The sequence below is a fragment of the Bufo bufo genome, chromosome 2 (genome assembly GCF_905171765.1).
Source record: "Bufo bufo chromosome 2, aBufBuf1.1, whole genome shotgun sequence".
Taxonomy (NCBI): domain Eukaryota; kingdom Metazoa; phylum Chordata; class Amphibia; order Anura; family Bufonidae; genus Bufo; species Bufo bufo.
In genome coordinates this window covers 292,563,049-292,585,569 of record NC_053390.1, presented here as the reverse complement: position 1 = coordinate 292,585,569, position 22,521 = coordinate 292,563,049, and the positions used below count along the sequence as shown (strand labels likewise).

At 44.8% G+C, this 22,521-nt stretch overlaps 1 protein-coding gene across 10 annotated transcripts; it reads left to right on the top strand.

Annotated features, from left to right (window-relative positions):
* Positions 1–1,141: 1,141 nt before the first annotated feature.
* Positions 1,142–20,781, top strand: HNRNPC (heterogeneous nuclear ribonucleoprotein C). Of its 10 annotated transcripts, none has more exons than XM_040416751.1 (10): positions 1,142–1,369; positions 10,315–10,344; positions 10,818–10,929; positions 15,389–15,661; positions 16,587–16,662; positions 18,671–18,718; positions 18,817–18,950; positions 19,440–19,550; positions 19,672–19,808; positions 20,362–20,781. In XM_040416751.1, the coding sequence occupies exons 3-10, from the start codon at positions 10,923–10,925 to the stop codon at positions 20,440–20,442; spliced, it is 867 nt and encodes a 288-aa protein (XP_040272685.1). In that variant the 5' UTR covers positions 1,142–1,369; positions 10,315–10,344; positions 10,818–10,922; the 3' UTR covers positions 20,443–20,781. The 10 variants fall into 10 exon arrangements, with proteins under 10 accessions (XP_040272685.1, XP_040272681.1, XP_040272683.1 ...); XM_040416747.1 differs by having other exon boundaries at positions 18,793–18,950; XM_040416746.1 differs by having other exon boundaries at positions 1,143–1,369; positions 18,817–18,974.
* The last annotated feature ends 1,740 nt before the right edge of the window (positions 20,782–22,521 follow it).

Sequence of the window (22,521 nt, the reverse complement as noted above, 5' to 3'; positions counted from 1 at the left end):
TACAGTCCCATGTAAAATACATCACTCCCCCTGTCATCAGCCCCTCCAACATACAGTCCTATGTAAAATACATCACTCCCACTATCTTCAGTCCCTCCAGCATACAGTTCCATGTAAAATATGTCATTCTGCCCTGTCTTCAGCCCCTCCAGCATGCAGCCCCATGTAAATCATAACACCCCCACCCCCTCAGATCCCTCCAGCATACAGTCCCATGTAAAATACATTATTCTTCCCTGTCTTCAGCCCCTCCAGCACGCAGTCCCATGTAAATCATATCACCCCCCTCAGATCCCTCCAGCATACAGTCAGATGTAAGATACATCACTCCCCCTGCCTTCAGCCCCTCCAGCATACAGTCCCATGTAAATCATATCACCCCCTCAGATCCCTCCAGCATACAGTCAGATGTAAAATACATCACTCCCCCTGCCTTCAGCCTACAGTCCCATGTAAAAATACATCACTCCCCCTGCCTTCAGTCCCTTGTAAAAATACATCACTCCCCCTGTCATCAGCCCCTCCAGCTTACAGTCCCATGTAAAATACATCACTCCCCCTGCCTCCAGCCTACAGTCCCGTGTAAAAATACATCACTCCCCCTGTCATCAGCCCCTCCAGCTTACAGTCCCATGTAAAATACATCACTCCCCCTGCCTCCAGCCCCGTGTAAAAATACATCACTCCCCCTGTCATCAGCCCCTCCAGCTTACAGTCCCATGTAAAATACATCACTCCCCCTGTCATCAGCCCCTCCAACATACAGTCCTATGTAAATTACATCACTCCCCCTGCCTCCAGCATGCAGTCCCATGTAAGATACTGATACCTCCCCTCTAACATACAGTCCCATGTAAATAATATCACCCCCCCCCCTTCAGACCTCTCTAACATACAGTCTCCAGTACGATTATTCCTCCTCCCTTCAGCCCCTGCAAAAAGGCCCCCAAGTAAAAAATAAATAAAAAAATAATAAAAAATTAGAAAGGATTGGAGAAATTAGAAATAATAAATTTCATATTATTTTCCTCCACACAGCAACCAACCAACCGGCAGACTGCTCCTCGCGCCAACAGCCTGCTCTTTAGAATCTCCAGCGAGGCCCCGCCCCACCAATGACTCCGCCTCTTCCTATGACATCATACCGGCCAGGAGCAGCTCCATTCTAGTCACTACCCTTCTCTTAGCGAGGTGCGCAGTTGAGACGGTTGTGTCGCCGCCATTTTGTGCTAGAGCCGCAGAAAGAGTAACAGACGTTTACCGATAGTTCGTAGGTAGGTCACCTGCATCCCAAGCTTTACCCGTGCTGTCTTCGACTCGCTGAACCGAGAGCTCTCAGCGATATTGCCCGAAAGAGCGACGGAAAGAGGTGAGTCGTGTTCGCCAGACGTGTCTGAAAATGGCTTCCGCTCAAAGGCCGCGGTGAAGGCCGCGCCACATGTGGTGAGGGAGCGGGAATAGCGCGCGCGGTTCCCCCGCAGTTCTGTAGATAAGGTGTAATGTAGACGACATGGCGCCTCTGCCTTCTTATCTCGCAGGCGGGATTCATGGGGGAGCGTGTTCTTGTCTCGTGGCCGCCATGATGTCGCAGCAGTGAGGCCCCTCGCTATGGCATGGGCACATGTAGGGGGCTCTCCGCTGCTGGGTACAAGGGCTCCTCCACCATAATCTGCTCCTCCATTGTTCGGCTCCGTCCCATGATGGCGCCCATTGACTATAGTGAGGATTTTACAGGACATCATGTAGGATGCTGCATTTTTGTCCAGTATTGCTGACATTACTGTGGAGGCCCCTAACGGAGCCTCTGATGCAGGTGTGAACATGGCCTAAAAGGACAGATGCTCCTAGGCTAGTTTCACCCTAGTGGTAAAGGGATCCAGAGCTTTTATTTTTGTCCAGATGCTTCTGCATATGCTGGGTTGAGGGCAGATCTCTGCCGACCCCCATTGTAGTTAAATGGGTTCTCTGAAAATTTAAGAAAATATTTAAATATTGCTTTATTATAAACATATTCCCAAATGCCTTTCATTAGTTATCTCATTTTGTGTAGGGAGCAATGATTGAGACAAAATGGCTGCCGTCCTATTAGTGCATACAAAGCTTGTCCTAATCACACATGAGGACAAGTTACTTCACAACACTGAGCTAAAGAGTTGCCTCATCCTCCTCTCTGCTAGTCAGGGGTTATGGTCCTAAATACAGGTAATAAGATCTTTAGCTGAATCTCTGTAGGAATGGAGATCATGAGGAGACAGGAAGTACAGAGAGGACGGGCTGTGGTAATGGAGACTGCATACAAGAGCCCCATCTCCTCCCTGTACTTCATGTCTCCTCATGAACTCCATTCCTACAGAGATTCATCTGAAGATCTTATCGGCTGTATCGGTATCATAATACCTGACAAGTAGGAGAGGAAGCTGAGGCAGCTCTTTAGCTCAGTGTGGTGAAGTAACTTGTCCTGCTGTGTGATAAGGATAGGTTTTGTGTGTACTAATAGGACAGCGGCCATTTTGTTTCTCCTAATGATTGTTCCCTAGACAAAATGAATCATAACTAATGTAAGGTATGAGAATATATTTATAATAGTGCTATATAAGTATTTTCATTTTCTTAATTCCCAGAGAACCCCTCTAATGGGGCTGGTGTACAATCGGGTAGTGTAGAGCTGCCGTATCTCTAACCTCTCCCCACTCTGGCCAAAACACCAGTAGCCCTAACAGGGGACCCTGTGTCCATGAAAACCCTCGTATGCCACAGTTTGGGGTAGCTTGAGTTATGGAAACAGCGGAGCCCTGGCTGTAGTATACTACTATCTCTTCCTACTATGTGCGCGCAATGGGAAATTCTTTTAACTCAAGAGTTCCCTAAAACTTTATGAAAAAAAGTTTAAAGGGGTTATCCAATCCTTGAAAAAAAAAAACATATGCGTGGCCCCCAATGGTGAATATATTTACCCTGCGCTGCTCCCCGCAACGCCACTGCTTCTCTCTGTGCACGGATGGGAGGGCAGCCAATGGCAGACGGGGACGAGCCTCCGTAGTGTCACCTGCTCGCCATTGGCAGTTGACACCCACCACAAGATGTTTTCATCTGTGCACGGGAGAAGCAGCGGGGACCTGGGTAAGTATATTCAGCGTGGGGTGAATAGGATTGGAGAACCCCTTTAATATTGAAGATCTGACCCCCAGCACTCCTGCCGATCAGCTGTTTGAAGAGGCCACCGCTCCCCCCTGGATGCTGCTTACAGCGCCACACATTATATAGTGGCAGTGCTTAGTATTGCAGTCAAGGCCCATTTACTAGAATGATACGGAGCTGCACATAGACAATGTGACTGAATGGAGGGGTTTTCCGGGTATTTAATGTCAGTGACTTCTTTACACTGCCTGATGGGCGGGCAGATTATCACTAATCAGTGTCCATACAAACGCTCATTAGTAATAATCTGCCGATTGTAAAGGTGCTGCAGATTACCGAGGAACAAGTTAAAGGGGTTGTCTGGGTTCAGAGCTGAACCTGGGCATACCTCCATTTTCACCCTGGCAGCCCCCCTGACTTGAGCATCGGAGCAGTTCGTGCTCCGATGCTCTCCTTTGCCCAGGGAAAATCGTGCAGGGCAAAGGCATTTTTAGGCGTTCCGGTGATGTACCGGGGCTCTCCATGGGGCTGCCAGGAAGCCCGGTGACGTCACCGGCACTGATGGGCGGGCTTTAGCGCTGCCCTAGCTAGTAAAACAGCTAGGTTAGCGCCAAAAGCACGCCCATCAGAGCCGGTGACTTCACCGAACACACTGCCGGGCGGAAGTTTCCACCCGGCAGTGTGTTTTTGTAAACAAGAGCCTTTGCGATGTAGCGCAGGGCAAGGGAGTACATCGGAGCATGAGATTCTCCGATGCTAGTCTCAGGGGACTGCCTGGGTAAAAATAAGGGTATGTCCGGGTTCAGCTCTGAACCTGGACAACCCCTTTAAAGGGAGTCTGTCACCACATTTGGGCATATTAGACTGATCAAATAGCGTTATATGTGCCACCCAGAACTTAAAAATTGTACCTTTGTTGTATGTAACGGAGTTTTCTTTTAGCCAAAAATGAACTTTTAACATTATGTAAATGAGCCCTCTCAAGTGCCCCAGGCAGCACCTCCTCAAGGCTCATAACCCCGCCCTCTGTGTGCCTCTGCCCGCCCACTCCCCTCCTCTGTCCTTTTCCACTGCAGCTGCGCGGTCAAATTCGTAGCATGCGCAGTAGGTATTGCGATGCCCTGCCAGGAGCGGGCATCGCATGCGCCCGCTACGAATTTGACCGCGCAGCTGCAGTGGAAAAGGACAGAGGAGGGGAGTAAACGGGCGGGCAGAGGCACACGGAGGGCGGGGTTATGAGCCTTGAGGAGGTGCTGCCTGGGGCTCGGAGGATTGAGACGCCGCCCTGGGCACTTGAGGGCTCATTAACATAATGATAAAAGTTCATTTTCGTCTAAAAGAAAACTCTGTTACATACAACAAAGGTACCGTTTTTAAGTTCTGTGTGGCACATATAACGCTATTTGATCAGTCTAATATGCCCAAATGTGGTGACAGACTCCCTTTAAGCACTTGTTCATTAGTTTATAGGATAAATCAAATTTGACTTCTGAAGTGGAGATAGAGGGGCAGGGCTTCACGCCATCCACCACTTTAAAGGCGGTTATCCAAGAACTGTAATGGAAAATCCAGCAACATGGGGGGGGGGGGGGGGGGGCAGCCAATAGCAGGCCGTGATGGAAACGAGCCTCCCTAGCATCGTGGGTGACGCTAAGGATTCTCGTTCCCGGTCTGCTATTGGCAACCCAAACACCCCGCTGTCCAGTGTCTGTGCATGACTGAGACGCGCAGTGCGAGTCTTGGCGCCATGCACAGGGACACTGACTACGGGTTTGCACAGAGAGCTGACAGGTTATTCTGGAATTGATAATGATGGCTTATCCTCAGGATAGGTCACAATCGTCACGTCTGGGGGGGGGGGGCCCCTCAGTGCCATCGCCCCCACCGATCAGCTGTTACAGGAAGCCACCACACTCTCCAGAGCTCGGAGTGCAGCTTACCAGGTACATCGTATGGTGGCAGTGCTGGGTATTGCAGCTCAGCCCATAGCTGCAACTAGGCCACGTGACCGATGTACTGTGACGTCGCCAGCCTCTTCTAGCTGATCAGCAGTGGTCCCAGGTGTCTGACCCCCTCCTGAGGATAGGTCATCAATATAAATTCCTGGATAACCACACAGATATTTATCTGATGTACTTTGCAATTGGTGCAAGCAAGACAAAATGAGCAGCTTCTCTATCCTGACTGACAACCGCTCCTCCCACTACACTATGGATGGAGCTGATCGGTCGGATGTCAGACCCCGCCAATCAGAGATCACATCCTGAGTCATCAATAGTAATTCTGGAATACCCCTTTTTACTTGGACATTGAAATGCTAAAATCGCTATACTATATGGATGCGAATGATCCTTCTATTGCCTGCAGCATGTGCCCTGCTTACGGGAGGGAATGTGCTACCAACAATCATTTCTTATGCCCATCTGAAAGATGCAGTCGACAGCAAATAAGTGTTGGCTCCTATGCTGGTTGATCAGTGGATATGTTCAAGTGGAGCAATGATCGGGATTGACCAATGATAATCTCCCCGTGAAACAGATGTGACCTGCAGAGCTCTGGCAGGAGGCCGTATAGTACCGGGCACAGACCCTGCAGGAAAACATTTCTTCTAAGGGAGAATATCTAATGTCTTCAGATTTACCGTGCCTCAACTTTATTTCTGTTGGTTTCCATAAGAAATCGAAGGCATTCAAAGGTACAGTATTGAGACTGGTTTAAAGGGGTATTCTGATTGTGGATATGGAATAACTGTTAGATTGGTGTGGGTTGTACCATTGGGACCTCCACAGATCAGGAGAGCAGGGACTCTCTAACCCCCTGCAGCCCCCTGAAATGAACAGAGCGGACGGTCGGTCATGCGATTGCTATGTCAATTCCTAGTGCTATTCTCAGCTATTTCTGGAATTCCCATAGAAATAAATGAAGCAGCCACAGGCATGTGTGACTGGCCACTCCTTTATTGCAGGGGGTATGAGGCCCCTGTACTTGTGATCAGTGGGGTCCCAGTAGTACAATCCTGTGGGTAGGGGACAACTTCTAACAACAAGAAAACCCCTTTAAGTTCACTTCCATTGAAGTGAATGTGAGCTCAGCTGCACTGAGCCACGCTTCTGGTTTCATTCAAAGTGCAAGTTCCAGAGGCTGCAGGAAACAGCTGATCTGTGGGGGGTGGTGAAAGTCGTACCCTCTCCAATCAGATATTAAAATCATCCCCCTTTCCCCATAAACAAACTTGCATGGCCACCTCCCAGAACATTCGTACTATTAAAATATAAACTGATTTATCCTGTATGGTGAACTCTGAAACAGAAAAAAAATATCAAAATTGCTGACTCACTGTTTTTATAATCACTTCCCTTTCCCCCCCAAAAAAAGTCATAAAATCATACACTCCTAAATAATATCAATAAAAATTCGATTGCCCAGCAAAAAATGAGCCTCCATACAGCTCATTCAAAATATGGTGATGCAAAAAAATGTTTTTTCAAAGTAATTTTTTTAATACACAAGAAAAAGTATATGAACATGGTATTGCTGTAATCGTACGGACCTAGAGAGTGAAGGGCACAGGAACGCCGTATAAATAACCCATACATTAAAAAAAAATCCAATTCTGCTTTAGGGCTCTTTCACACCTGCGTTGTTGTCTTCCGGCATAGAGTTCCGTCGTCGGGGCTCTATGCCGGAAGAATCCTGATCAGGATTATCCTAATGCATTCTGAATGGAGAGAAATCCGTTCAGGATGCATCAGGATGTCTTCAGTTCCGGAACGGAACGTTTTTTGGCCGGAGAAAATACCGCAGCATGCTGCGCTTTTTGCTCCGGCCAAAAATCCGGAACACTTGCCGCAAGGCCGGATCCGGAATTAATGCCCATTGAAAGGCATTGATCCGGATCCGGCCTTAAGCTAAACGTCGTTTCGGCGCATTGCCGCATCCGACATTTAGCTTTTTCAGAGTGGTTACCATGGCTGCCGGGACGCTAAAGTCCTGGCAGCCATGGTAAAGTGTAGCGGGGAGCGGGGGAGCAGCATACTTACCGTCCGTGCGGCTCCCCGGGCGCTCCAGAGTGACGTCAGGGCGCCCCAAGCGCATGGATCATGTGATCACATGGATCACGTCATCCATGCGCATGGGGCGCTCTGACGTCATTCTGGAGCGCCCGGGGAGCCGCACGGACTGTAAGTATACCGCTCCCCACTACTACTATGGCAACCAGGACTTTAATAGCGTCCTGGGTGCCATAGTAACACTGAACGCATTTGGAAGACGGTTCCGTCTTCAAATGCTTTCAGTACACTTGCGTTTTTCCGGATCCGGAGTGTAATTCCGGCAAGTGGAGTACACGCCGGATCCGGACAACGCAAGTGTGAAAGAGGCCTTATTTGGAATTTTAGCCATCTTCTCGCTGCATCGTATGCTTGTTCCTGGGAACCTGCACATTAAGCCTCAGAGGCCCATTACATTACAGATGAGGTCACACCTGAAGAGAAACTGTTCAAGTGTGGATGCAGGCAAAAAACAATGACCCCAAATCACAACTCAAATGAATCTTGGCACACTACCTTTTGTTTTTTTTATCCAGTAAGTTCAGTGGGCGCCCTAGACATTTGACCATTGCATCTGAGGAGTTATTTGCCTGGAGCAGTTTGGTTTCTATGACTTCTAAAATCCTTGAAGTCAACAGGATCACAGCACTTTTCACATAGACTGCAATGGTAAACCATTGCAGTCTATGGTAGAAGCTATCTGAGAATCCTGCACAGAGGGGAGAAGCTGGAATGGAGCCGGTGTGCTGCCTCTCCAAAGTCTGATGGTGGATTTAGACGAGCATGATTGTTCAGAAAATGATAAAGGAACCTTGTGTGATCGTTCTGTAATCAGTCGTGGATTAGTAGCCATTTTTACTGGAACGCTCAATTGATTTCTACACACAAGACTGAAAATCGGCAACAATGCAATACACAGAACAAATGGCAATGGGAGAGGGTGTGTGAATACCGTTACCGCACTTATACTACCAGTTATCTCCCACTGCTATACTTGTCTGAATACAGTCAACAATACTCCTAGTCTGTCATTGTTCTTAAATTAGTAATAGGGATCCACCATACGGGACATAAGGGCCGAAGATCACATGTCCATAGTAACGCTCATTAGTGATCTGTAAATGTACCGCAGATTACCTGCTCCCCATAAACCCATCAGGTAATTGGATCATTAGTTGCAGATTGTGCTGTTAACACCATCTGCTGCTGGGAAACGAGTCAGTATGGAGAAGAGCGATGGCATTAGTGATCGCCCCTCCCCATACTCTGGAGGAGATCTCTGCATGTAGATGCACCGGTCTCCTCCACCAGCAAGCAGCAGATTGTCAGGAAGGAACGCTTCTCTCCCGACAATCTGCTGGTACATTGTCCCATGAAAGTGCTGATTAGTCAATCCTGAGCTATAGCACATGATTGGTCGGAGCCCTTACTGCTGCTTTGGAGTCGGAGATAGCAGTATTAATGTATATGGCTAGACCTCAGTACTCGGAGTTGCTTTTTTATCCCTTATGACAGATGTAACCAACATGGTCTCCCTGGTAAGGCTGCTGTCACTTTATAATGGTCATTTCCATCGTTCTGCTCCATTAAAGGAACAAAACGGATATAATGGCGCCAGCCAGATCCTATTGACAATAAGTGTTCAATAAGGGAATAGGTCATTGTATTGATAAATCTACAGTGGAGGCCACGTGTGGAGCCTGATGCTAACTTAGCCTGCAGTCAGTATTTTACATCTGTATTTGTCAATGCCACTAGTGGGCATGCATCTCTTCTGTGTTTTGGGTCCACTCCTGGTTTGGGCTTACAAATACTGATGAGAAATGCTGCCCTGTGAAAGTGGCTTAAGAGGCTGATACCTTGCAGGATGGAAGTGGCTAAGGCTTCTTTCACACTACTGCTAAAATCTTCTGGCAGAGGAACAGACTACTGGAGTTCATCATGCCCAGCATAGCCGGAGCCCATTGACTACAATAGGATATTATTATTAAAGCGCCATTCATTCCATAGCGCTGTACATATGAGAAGGGGTGCACATACATAATACAGACAGAAGGAGAGGGGCCCTGCCTGTGAGGGCTTACAATCTACATGGATATGGCATTAGGGTCTGTGTACACAGATGTCGTGCGACACAAAGGGGTAGGCCTCATGGCGATGTGTCATAAATGTGTTTTAGTAGTGTTGCAATGCGACAGTCGAAGAAAAATCCAACATGTCCCATAGTGACACTACTGAACTTCATTACATTAAATGTTGCATGGCAGATGTCATTGCCGGGATTCGAACGAAGGAAAAACACTGCCCTTTCAGTGTGGTCTGGCGGTGCTGCGACCCTTTCCTCTGCCAGAACAGCCTGCGGGAAGATTGTAGTGTTAGTGTGAAACTAACCTAAAGAGAGAAGCGTTTATTCCATTATTAAATCTCAGAAGTGTCTCACGTTTTTCTAGACGTGTATTCTATAACTGGGTATGTGCAGTATTTAGTTTCTCTGTTTGGATGGAGGAGGTGCTACATGTACACTTGTAGCTTTTTCTTCACCACTCCCCCCCCCAAACTATACCTTATCCCAATTCTCCCAAATCTTAACTATTCTCCCCTTCTCCTTTCCACAGGACAGAGATCTGAGCAGTTCTCCAAATTACCCCTCTACCTTCCCTGACCTGTTCTGGAGGAGTTTTAAATACACCCCCCCTCTCCTGCCTTCCATGGTCTCCAGTAGCGTAGTCGGTGCCCATGTAGCTGGCCGGGTCTTTTCATTGGCCTGAAAGTGCCCAAACCCCATCCCTTGTTTAATGGGAGACTGTTAGGAAAATGAACCCAACCACCTCTCCAATATTTGCCACAAATGTGAATTTTATTTTTGACGTGAAACAGAAACACAGAATGCTGCACTTGTGTGCCCAGAGTAGACCATCTCCTCCCTGCCCCCCACCCTCCTTTTCCCATCCCTTCAATGCAGTATTTTTGGGGTTTATTACCTGATCATGACAACAGCTGCTTTACAAGAGAATCATTTTTAAGAATTGCTAGTATTTTTAAGTGGACTTTTTACTGAAATACTCTACAATTTTTTTTTCCTGACTTGGATTATTTTCATAATTTTTCCCCTTTTTTTTTTTCACAGCGAAGAATTTTTTTTGAAACGCCAACTACAGTAAGTCTCGCATTTCCTGTTTTTTTTAAATTGTTTTTTTCTTTTTTTTTTAAAGATTTTTCCTACCTTACTGGTCTCCTTTTTAACATTTCTGTATTTCTAATTTTTTTTTATTTTTATAGTTTTTATATAAACTGTATGTATAATATTGGTACTGATGCAAAATTTTTCTCAATGTTGTTTTTTTTTTGTTTTTAATTTTTTCATGATGGGTTTGGATTGGGAAGGAGTATAGTTTTTAATTATGCATAATCTATAATTTTTGTGCTAAACCGTAAAAACTTTCTCCCAGTTACCATGTGTAGATGTTAAGATTTTTGTTGCTTTGTTGTAAGTTTTATCATATGCAGCTAGCTAGACGTATTAAATATTTTCCAGCTTTGCTATAGTCTTCAGTAATGCTTTCCTACTGTGCATTACCATTGTGGGCAGTGGCATTTTTTGACAGTTCCAGTTAATGTCCCTCCATTTAGGGCCTTTCCCTGCCCCTCCCCATTCCACCTCCCATACCTTTTTGCCCTACCGTTGACAATCTGCCGCAGAGAACGGAGAAAGACCACTGACAACTTAATCTACTGATGCCTGGTAAGACTGGTTAATGAATAAGGTAAAAAATGTACTTGGATAACATGTTACTGATAACTGAGCCCCTTGCTTTCTTTACCATAGACGTGTTCATATCTTGACACTTTCAGCAACTGCTGCACAACATGTGAACGTAGTACAGGGTGGCCTGTGGGATAAAAGAGCCCGCCTCCAATATCTCCAAGTCAAACTGCTACCAATCAGGGCTCAGCTTTCATTTTTTTGAGTCCTGTAGGAACTGAAAGCTGAGCTCTGGTTGCTATGGACAACGAAGACAGATTTACTATTGGGCAGTTTGATTTGGAGATATTGTAGACGGGCTACTTTTTTGTGGACCACCCTGTAGAAGGGTACCTCCAGAAAGGACAAATGGTGTGGATTTTGTTGTGGAAAACAGTGTAATTGCTCCTAGTCTGTCACATTTCGCCCACGAAATTGCAAAGAGTGAAATTCACGGCAGAAAACGGCAGCATAAATTGACATGCTGTGCCCTCGCTGAGAGCAGCATAAAGTAGTAACAGATGAGCACTCTCGTTTGTGATCTAAACGAGGTTGAGAACCACCAGCATGGGAATCCTTGAGGCTCCAGGCCTGGAAAAGTCCCTGCTGCCTCAGTCCTGGTTATTCAGGATCCCCTTTTCTCCCCACCTGCTGATTCTCCTAGGAGAGAACTGTCTGTTATTAGGAATTGGGCAGGAGGAGCAGGTCATCACGAATAACTGAACACTTGGACCGTGTCTAGCCCGGGCTGCAATGATTGTGATTCTGATTCTCTGCAACCACTTACTTTTAGCTCATGAAGGACATGCTGCTGATATCAGTGTGTCACTACTTTATGCTGCCATCAGGTACCTTTTTAAAATGTGCACCACAGGTCAAGTTGTGCAGTTTCCGTTTTCTGCAGCGTGTGCAGCTACTGTATACACAATTCCACTGTAAAAAAAAAATAAAAAATAATCCACAGCATATCTGCCTTGTGTGACCATGCTCTAAAGGTTTCCAGAGAGCCGAATCTTTACACATTTTATTGGCCATGAACATTAATCTTTTTTGATCCTGTGGATTTTCTGATGTGTAGGTGAAAGGCCCAACATTGGCCAGGGAAGATCCTATCTTCCCTTGGAAGAGGTGTTTGCCAGCAGCTGATCTTGTCAGCATGTGTATTGAGCTAATCAATTTTTCAACCCAGCTCCTGGATCTGAATACTTTTGTAATGGAATAGTGTAGCCAGTGAGCTATTTGATAAAATGTATTTGTATAGCACCATCTGCTGTTTGTTCTTTTCCTTATTTCTCTGTCCACTTCACTGAGGCGGTCACATGCCCTCAGTTTAAATCTTCAGCTGCTATCAGTCATATGTTCTTTTAGATGCAGTGACAGTTACAGTCCCTGAGCTGTTATAGGGAGAGAGCTGTAGCAGAAAGGACATGCCCCTGAGCTGACAGCCTGTAATAACTCTAGCAGAGCAATGAATGGGAAGAGCTCTGGATCCCTGTGAGGTACAGGAATGGTTCTAGCTTTGTTAGAAAGAGATTGTAGGTGTGTAGGCTCGATTTGCGCACTTTACTGGCCTGATAATGACTTTCCATCTATTATAAGGGCATGACCACACCGAGTGAAGCTGTTGTGGATTTTCTGCAGTGGAAAATCTGCAGCGTATTATGAAGTACCAGAGCTGTAAAATCTGCACCTTGCTGATTTTTGAGTAAAAAATGCAATGGATTAGCCACAGGTTTCGCCCTCTGCATCACAAAGGGTGAAATGTGCATCAGATGTTCACGGCATAAATTGACATGCTGCTCATTTTAATAGCTGCACCACATATCAATTGGCATTAATTACAGAAACTCTCTGCATCAGCCTCATGAGAGTTTTTTTATTTTATTTTGTAATTTATCCTAAAAATGAGCTATGATTGTGATGTGCTCCTTAAGAGGTTCTCCGGGAATTAAGAAAATGAAAATACTTAAATATTATAAATATATTCCCAAAAGCCTTTCCTTAGTTATAATGGCTCATTTTGTCTAGGGAGCAATCATTAGGAGAAATAAAATGGCTGCTGTCCTATTAGTGCACACAAAACTTGTCCTAATCACACAGCAGGACAAATTACTTCACAACACTGAGCTAAAGAGCTGACTCGTCCTCCGCTCTGCTTGTCAGGAATTATGATCTTCGGTTAAATCTCTGTAGGAATGGAGTTCATGAGAAGACATTAAGTACATAGAGGATGGACAGGACACTGTGGTAATGGAGACTGCATACAAGTGCTGCTGCTCATCAGTCACATCCCCACCTCCTCTCTGTACTTCACGTCTCCTCATGAACTCCATTCCTACAGAGACTCAGCTGAAGATCATTTTAAATTGTATTCAGCATCATAATCCCTGACAGGAAGAGAGCAGAGAGGAGGATAAGGCAGCTCTTTCTCAGTATTGTGAAGTAACTTATCCTCCTGTGTGATAAGGACAGGTTTTGTGTGTACGAATAGGACGGCGGCCATTTTATTTCTCCTAATTATTGCTCCCTAGACAAAATGAGCCTTTACAACCAATGAAAGGTATTTAGGAATATATTTTATAATAAAGTAATACTTAAAGGGCTTCTGATCTATCCTATGATCGGCGGGCGTCTGATCATCAGCATCTGATCGGCAGGGGGTTTGACACCCAGGACCCCACTGATCAGCTGTTCGAGAAGGCAGCGGCGCTCCAGGAGCGCAGTGGCCTTCTCGCTGTTTACTAGCCGTGACGTCACTGGGCCTGCAGTATTCATTCAAGTGAACAGAGCTCAGCCCCGCCCAGGCCAGTGATACTAGTTGTGATGTCACTGGGCCTGAGGGAAAGGGAGAAGGCAGCGGGGGTCCTGGGTGTCGGACCCCCTGCCGATCAGATGCTAATCTATCCAGAGGATAGATCATCAGTTTAAAAGAACTGCAGAACCCCTTAAGTATATTCATTTTTCTTAATTCCCGGAGAACCCCTTTAAAGAGAACGTGTCATGGTGAAAGCAATCTGCAGGCGGCATGTTGTGTACAGCAGGAGAAGCTGAGCAAATTTAAAACGTTAATCATTTAAGGGTGCATTCACACAAACTTGTGGCAACCCTGCCTGTTTTGGGGACTGCAAACCAGAAACCTAAAATAGACACTGGCCGGGCGCACCCTGTATCATGGTGCTGACCCATTGACTTGAATGGGTCAGCAATCTGCAAGATTTGTCAAAAGGACATGTTCTATCTAATTGTGGTGCAGAGACACTGTTTTGTGGATCCATAGTTTGTGGTCCACAAAATGGGCACGGCCGTTATGTTTGTGAATGCACCCAAAAATCTCTGCTCTTTCTGAGCTCAGTTACCCACATAGGCTGTCGTTAGTGATTGACGGCCATCTCTGTATACACACAGGCAATGCGATCAATCACTGGCACCTTCCCCCTGTGAACTGAAGTCAGAAAAAGTAGAAGATTTAGAGGACCTTTCACTGGTCCAACATTAGAATATTAATACCTGGCAGTGTAGGGTATTACTAGTAAATGTCAGGGCGCTTTTTTGTTCTCACATTGGCTGCTCCCTTCCCCTGCTATGCCCCCGTTTACTTTTGCAGCCCTGTATGCTAAAGGCATGTCTCATTCTACCTGGCTGTGAGATGGCCAAACAGAGCCTCACAGGGAGAAGGTGAGCATTTCTGCTGTGGTTGGGCCGCTCAGTCGGGGAGAAGGAGACTCCTCTTGAGAGCACAGCCATTTCCTGTACTGATGCTACTAATTAGCATACAGGGCAGTAAAAGTGAACTGGGGGGGTGGGGGAGAGCCCTGACAGCTACTAATAAAGCCCTACACTGCCAGGTACTAATATTGTAACTAGGGATGAGCGAATTTCATATTTTGAAATTGGTTTTCGGTTCGGCTGTCTGTATAAGCTGAATTGTTATGGATTCCGTTACCACGGACCATAACACAATGCCTTTAGAGACATTCCGTTGTTCATTCTGTCATAATAGAAGTCTATGGCCTGCATATCAGACCTGTCCGGTTTCCGTTATGCAGAGGAGTCCTCTCCGTGGTAACGCAATTCAGCTTATACCGACACCCGAACCAAAAACTATTCAAAATATGAAATTCGCTCATCACTAATTGTAACATCGGGACCAGGGAAAGGTCCTCTTTAAATGCATCAGTAGTTACAAGCTTTACTGACTCTTTCCGTTGGCTGAGTGGGTCCTACTACCACGATCTGTCAGTGTATGCCTATTAGGAGGACGTTACAGTGTAATTACTGCCAAACTAGTTTTCCACACAATTTAATCACACAACTTCCATATTTGTTGGCTAATGTACAGCAGATTTTTTTTGTAAAGGTTTTTTTTTTGTTTTTTTTTGCTCACTAAATTGTTCTTAAATAGCCTTTTCTTTTTTTTTTCTTTTTTATATTTTTATTTTTTATTTTTTTTTCTCTCTAGGGTTCCAAATTTCTACTATAGGAAGTAGAGAGATGGCGAGCAATGTCACTAATAAAACAGATCCTCGCTCTTTGAACTCTAGAGTATTTATTGGGAACCTAAACACATTAGTGGTGAAGAAAACAGATGTAGAAGCAATCTTCTCTAAGTATGGCAAGATTGTGGGCTGCTCCGTGCACAAGGGCTTTGCATTTGTGCAATACAACAATGAACGCACTGCCCGTACTGCTGTGGCTGGGGAGGATGGACGAATGATAGCTGGGCAGGTCCTGGGTGAGTGACTGGAAAACAGTGGTTTTAATAGGCTGTTTCATAGCTGACATGGACATCCCGTGGCTTTACTGGAGATTTTGGGGGCCATTTATGGTGTTCTGTTCATCCCCCTGTGTTGGTGGAGAATGTGCCTAATTTATGACTAGGCTCAGGCCTCATCATAAATTGGGTGCACTGCCGGCAGTCTGTGCACCTGGAGTGAAAACTACTACAATCCCTGGTTTGGAGTAGTTCTTCACTTTTTTTTTTTACGCCTGTTTCCAGATGTAAAAGATAGTAAATGTGTCGGCCCCCGCTACTCCCAAGTGGCGAGCCCTGCGTAAAAATGCCCGGGACAGAATATTATCAGTCATGTAAAGTTGCAAACTGGGGACTTCTGTGTTTTTGGGGTTTTTTAAGCTAAAAAATGTTCTAGCGCTGTAAGTAAATCTCCTAATCTTTTTTGAATTTATGGCTTTGTATGTGAAAATCTTAATCTAGTAGCCAAGCTAAAATTGTATATCATTTGACTCTTTAAAGGGGTTATCCAACCCTTAAAATGCCTCCCCATACGTCTTGGCCCCTCACAGAGGTTGTACTTACCTGGCTACCCACACAGCCGCCGGAAGTGGGGTGGGGTCTTGGCAACCAATAGCAGGCCGTGACTGGAATGAGCCTCCCTAGCGTCACCCTTGATGCTAAGGAGGCTCATTCCTGTCGCGGCCTGCTATTGTCTCACCCCAGACCAGGTGTTTTCATCCGCAACGGGGAGATGCAGTGGTGGGTGTCTGAAGCAACGTGGGTGCTGGGGAGCCAGTTAAGTACAACCTCTGAGGGGCCTGGACATATGGGGCTATATTTGCTATAAAGTCTTGTAAGTGAGCTGTGAACATTAGTGCAAGTGACCCCAATGTTAACTGGTGTTTCTCTTGTCATATTATTTCAGATATCAATTTGGCTGCTGAGCCCAAAGTGAACAGAGGAAAAGGAGGCATCAAACGGTCAGCAGCTGATATGTACGGGTTAGTAAGAATCAAAGTTAAGCTTTGGTGTTTAGACACTTGATGCAGTTCTTTAATGCCTTAGTGGTCAGTCTGTTTAAGGCCTTAATGATAAAGCAATTTTTATAATTTTTTGGCATAAAAATAACTTCTCTGAGGCGATATGATTTACTACTTTTGCACAATAAACAAGTTTTTGCATCGCTGCATTTTCAGACCAATGTTTTACAGAGTTGTGTAAGATCTTTATCATTTTAGCTTACATAACACTCTTTGGTCACTTTTTTTATTCCTTTTTTTTTTTTTGTGCTGAATAAGCAAAACTGCAATTCTGATTAAAAAATAATTCTGTAGTGCAGGTTGATCCGGACATGTTAACATGAAATATGTGGAGGATATATATATATATATATATATATATATATATATATATATATTTTTTTTTTTTTTTTAATAACAAAGTACCCTTGTAGGATTATTTATTTCCAACAGGTGATCTTTTGATCCAGTCTATTATACCCTGTACTAATTATGCAGTGCAGAGTATTACTGTCAGTGTTATACTGACAGTCACCAGCTGGCTGCGCCAGAGAGGTGCAGCCTGCTAGAAATACACTGCATGCTGCCAAGGCATTAGCACCCTGTAATCTCATTCGTGGGCTGCCAATGGCAGAGGAAGCTCCCTCCTTCTGAAACACTTAGATGCTCTGGTCAATAGTGAGCATGTCATCTAAGGGGTTAAATGGCCTGTATCAGCACTTCTGCTAGTCTGGGCAGTTAAAGAAGAAACCTGGCTCATGTGAGAATCTGGGCCTAGTTCTACGCTGCATGGGGGGCCCGTATAGCTCTTAGAACAAGGTTGCTGTGAACAGGTGGCGACCAAGCCTAAGGCCTCTTAGTGAGTGCCATAAAAAGGTGTATGGGTGGTCACAAGGGTGAGGATTTGGCTCAGGGTGTGTTCAGTGAAATTTGCACCATTTCGCAAGTGTTGTCAGTTTTGCCTTGCATTCAGTGTTTTTATTTCCACGCGGGTGCAATAAGTTTTGATGCATTTTTCACGTGTGAAAAAAGACTGAAGACTTGCAAACATCTAGCAACAGTCAGTGAAAAACGCATTCCATCTGAATGCAATGTGTTTTTCACTAAAGCCCCATTCACTTCTATCTGGTTAGAGCTGCATGAAAAATGCAGAATATAGAACCTGTTGTGATTATTGTGCAACTCAGAAATGATGTGCACAAACCCATTGAAATGAATGGGTCAGGATTCAGTGTGTGTAACTCCCTCAGGAATGATGGAGGAGCCTTTGCCAGGGGAAAGTTATTGAACATTTTTGCTGCTAAATAGAGATGGAACAGCCTGGCTTTAAGAATACGGGAGGGGGCATTGCTAGTAGAAATAAGTGAAATCCAATCCATTGAAGAAAGTGAATCCATTGAAACATCTCCTTGCAAAATTGAAGAGATGGGTGCTGAAAGGGGATGCTTCCAAAATAAGCATCAAAAATGTAAAAATGCCTGCATGACCAAGGCCTAATTCACACCTCAGTGAATTGGGTCAGTGACTGTGACCCAAAACTAGTAGTGGATCCTACAGAGTGTAAGGGCTCATGCACACTTATTTTTTCCGGTCTGTATGTAGTGCTGCAAAAGACAAAATGACCCCATGTGCATTGCTTGTCTGCATGGCCATTCCGAAAAAAAATAGAACATGTCCTATTGTCTGCACTACAGAGAAGGTCTGTTCTCCAAAATGCGGAATGAACACAGCCAGTGTCTGGATCCGCAGAACGTTTGTGTGCATGAGCCCTAAGGAAAATATTTGCACCTATTCTGTCTTTTTGAATCACCTGGTTTTGGCTCGCAATCGCTGAAAATTACTGAAGCAGCAGCCAATGGAATCTACTAAGCAAAGAGTTCAGATCAGTTAAAGCCATGATTTTTTATTCTTTCTGTTAATGGTGTTTAATCTATTATGCTGCCCATATTAAAACTAAACATTCTTTTTGTCTCCCCTTTTTTATATTTAGGTCTTCCTTTGAATTGGACTATGATTTTCATCGGGACTACTATGACAGGTTTGTGAATGTTTCAACTGAAACAAAAGCTCTTCAGTATTTATTCAGTACAGATTATTTGACGTCATAATTAGTTTGCCTACTCCATGCTCCTACAGCTATACTGCAGCCCGTGTGCCACCTCCACCACCACCAATAGCACGAGCTGTTGTACCTTCAAAACGTCAAAGAGTGTCTGGAAATACATCCCGTCGTGGAAAGAGTGGTTTCAACGCGAAGACCGGTCAGCGTGGTGGGTCTTCCAAGTCTAGCAGATGTAGGTTCAGCATTTGTCTCTAACAAGTCTACTTTACACAGAAATCTGAGAATACAGAAAGTCCACTGAATGTTCATTTTTATTAATAGAACTCATTTACATGAGCAATGTTCATGTCTATGTGCTGTAGGGGGTAGAACAGACAGCACACAGAATGAACACTAATCTATTTATAGTCAATGGGCCATCTCGCATGTTTAATTTTCAGCATGGGCCTTAGGTCCTTGCAGAGAAAATTGTAGCAGGTTGCACTACTGTGATCTGACTCGCTCCAAACGACGAGAAAAACTGACACCATTCAGATGCCCTCAGTGTGCTGTCTGTTATTCCTGATGCTGAGTGCTTGTGACAGAGGCTGAAGTAAAAATTGCTAAATAAGGAATTTATTTTTTTACTATTGTACGATCTTAAAATAAGGTTCATAAATGCAGATACACTACTAACCAATAATCTTACCTTTTACAGTGAAGGGTGACGATCTACAGACCATTAAAAAGGAGCTTAGTCAGATAAAGCAGAGAGTAGATTCTCTTCTGGAAAGTTTGGAACGTATTGAGCGTGAACAGTCAAAACAAGGTAATTGTGTATTTCAAGTATGGACAATGAACCTTTTGTGATGCTTAATTTTAAAGGGTCATAAGCATTATTTTAGCTACTGAGCTGTGTGGTGATGTGTAATTAAACCTTTCTACTTTAGAGACCAAATTGGATGATGATCAGAGCAGCAGCTCTGCAAAAAAGGAGGAAGCAAATGTGAAAATGGTGGCAGAGGAAGCAGGTGATTCAGGAGAAGAGGGAGATTTGCTTGACGATGATGAGCAGGGAGAAGACACGGTAAGTGATCTTGATTATTAGCTGCCAGGTTTGTGCTTTGTTTGCTCTGAATACAGGGCAAAACATCCCATGTATAATCAAATACATAGCCAGCAGACAGGTCCCCTTTAAACTTTGGAACAGGCTCATGGTGGGGTATAAAAAAAAAACTTGCTCTGATTCCAGATCCCCCACACGACATGCAGGGTACAGGTGTGCCGACAGCTTTTAGGGCTCCACATGTGTGTTTTTTTTTGTTTTGTTTTTTCTCCAGGTAAAATTTAGTTATATTGCTTTCTCCTGTGGAGAGTGCTTGATTCCACTCATCTAAAACTATTCTATTAGGCATGCCTGTACAGTGAGGGAAGGAGATCGGGGGAGGGGGCAGCACTTTTACACCAACACTTTTGACTAGTGGATTTTGCCCCATAGGTCTATAGGATAACAGATAGTAGTGCCATTGTTTCAGAATCTGAAGACCGATGCGCAATTCTTCGGAATTGTGTATAAATTACTACACTAGAAATCGGGAGCGTTTTTGACTTTTCAAACTGAACTATTTTTTGTTTTTCAGCTCGAAGAAATTAAAGATGGGGACAAAGAAACAGAAGAAGGAGAGGATGAAGGAGATAGTGCAAATGAAGAAGATTCTTAAAAAGTCCACTCCCTGATCCCCTCTCCTCCCTTTCAGCCTATTGTGTATAGTTCAGGGGTCAATAACCTCCCCGACACCCCAGCTCTGAAATTACTCATCCCAGTGTGCACACTCGAAACTCCCAAGTAAATCTCGCATACTGAAAGTTGTAGTTTCACAACAGCTAGCGTGCCGGAGGTTTTTGACCCCTGGTATAGTTGGTTCATAGCTCCACCCCCTTTACCATCACTTACATCACCAGCTTTTCAAGCCTGTTTATTATGTGCCCTGCATTTCCTCTGCCTCCCTTTCATTTTGATACCTATTTGCGACTTCTAGAATAAAAGTGTATTGTTTTTACATGGATTGTCTTGCAGTCTTTATCTAGTAGCTCCCCCCTCTTTCTCCATGGTTTCTCAATTCATTTTTGGGTTTGTTTAAACATATCAACTGTCATACTCTTAATGTTCTAAGCACTGTGTTGCTGCAGTTCACGTTGGTTTAAATTTAAAATGAATTTTCTTTAGAAATAAACCTCATTTTTTTTAACTTACCAGTCTTGCCTGTAAATAGATATCTTTCTCAAAGACCTGTGTAAATGCTTAATGGGATTGTCCAGAATTGAGACCAAATTTATTGACAATTACACCTAGTTGGAACGTGCTCAAGGTATGTGTCTGCAGTCCAGATCTAACCAGCCCCAATTTATGCATGATGAAATTAAAACACTGAGGGGGAGACTTATGGTGCAAAGGAAAACTAGCTTGCATGCCCATCGCAACCAGATTGTTCCTCTCATTTTCAAATTGAGCTCTGAAAAATGGAAGGGGAATCTGGTTGTTGGCAATCAAGCCAGTTTTCCATAACACCTCTAACTCAGCACCATATGGGGATCTCCCTGCCTTTCAAGGGACAGGAAATGACTCAGTCAAAAATAAAAAGCCGTCTCTTGCCTAATTCAGTTTTGTTTCCTGTCCCTTGAGGGATGCATTGAAGTAGTCCTGTTGGATATCTTCTACCCCCCCCCCCCCCCCCAGTTTGCTTTCACCTGTTGGTGGAGCATTTACACTCCTTCCCTATTCTTGTAGTCAGCCCTGGGCATAAACGGTGTACTTGCTGCATGTGGCCAGAGCAGACGGGGAATCGCTTGCATTCCACAGAACGCCATCGATTCATTCCAGCGTGACACGCTTCTGGTGACTGACTTCTGGTTTGGTGGTGTGACACCGGAAGTGAGGTCACCTGGGAACACTGGATGGAAGGGCAGGAGGAGGAATCAAGAGAGCCGCATCTGCTTGTGGTAACTAAACAGTAGTGAAGCAAGTGGCCCCGATTCCCCTGTGTCCCCTTGTCGGGACACAGATTCACCCGGCCTGCCTCAAAAGTCTGCAGATCCTGGTAAGGCCCTTAGCCTGGTAAGCCTCCTCCAGAGGAGAAAGAAATCTAGTGGGTGAATGTAGGCGCTTAGGGTGAATATTCTTGTCACCAGGGTGTCCCTCTCCCTAAGATGGGTAAGCTATTCTTCCTGGAATTTCAAACAGGCTATACTCCCTGTTATGTTTTTTAGACTCTGGAGCCTTCTGCTTCTAAGCCAGTGGCCATTGACACAGCACTTTTTTTTTTTTTTTTTTCCTGGACATCTGTAGAAAGGCCCTATCTCTCCCACCTAAAATAAGCCTTAATGCTATAGGTATTGAAGTAGTAACTGAAGAATCCCCATACCTTTTGGACAGCATGCTTATGTCAAGGGATGAAGTGAATTCTGATATCGACCTCAGATTTCATTCGGTTTTGCCACGTCCATGTTATTGAGTCAAGAACCTGTAGTTGCTCTGGCAGAATTGGATGAGGGAGAAATTTACGGAGGAGTTGTCAATCTTCAAAGGTTGCTTCTTAATGTCCATTGTGCAACCCTGTAGATACGATTTTTGTATTTTGCTTAAAACCGTCAGAGCAACAACGGAGACTCATTCAGTGCCGGACACCATGTTTTAAAGGACTAGGCCAGTGGTCGGCAAAGTGCGGCTCGCGAGCCACAAGCGGCTCTTTTGATCCTTAGATGCGGCTCTTTGGTTCGGGCTGGCGGCCGCACAGTCATAT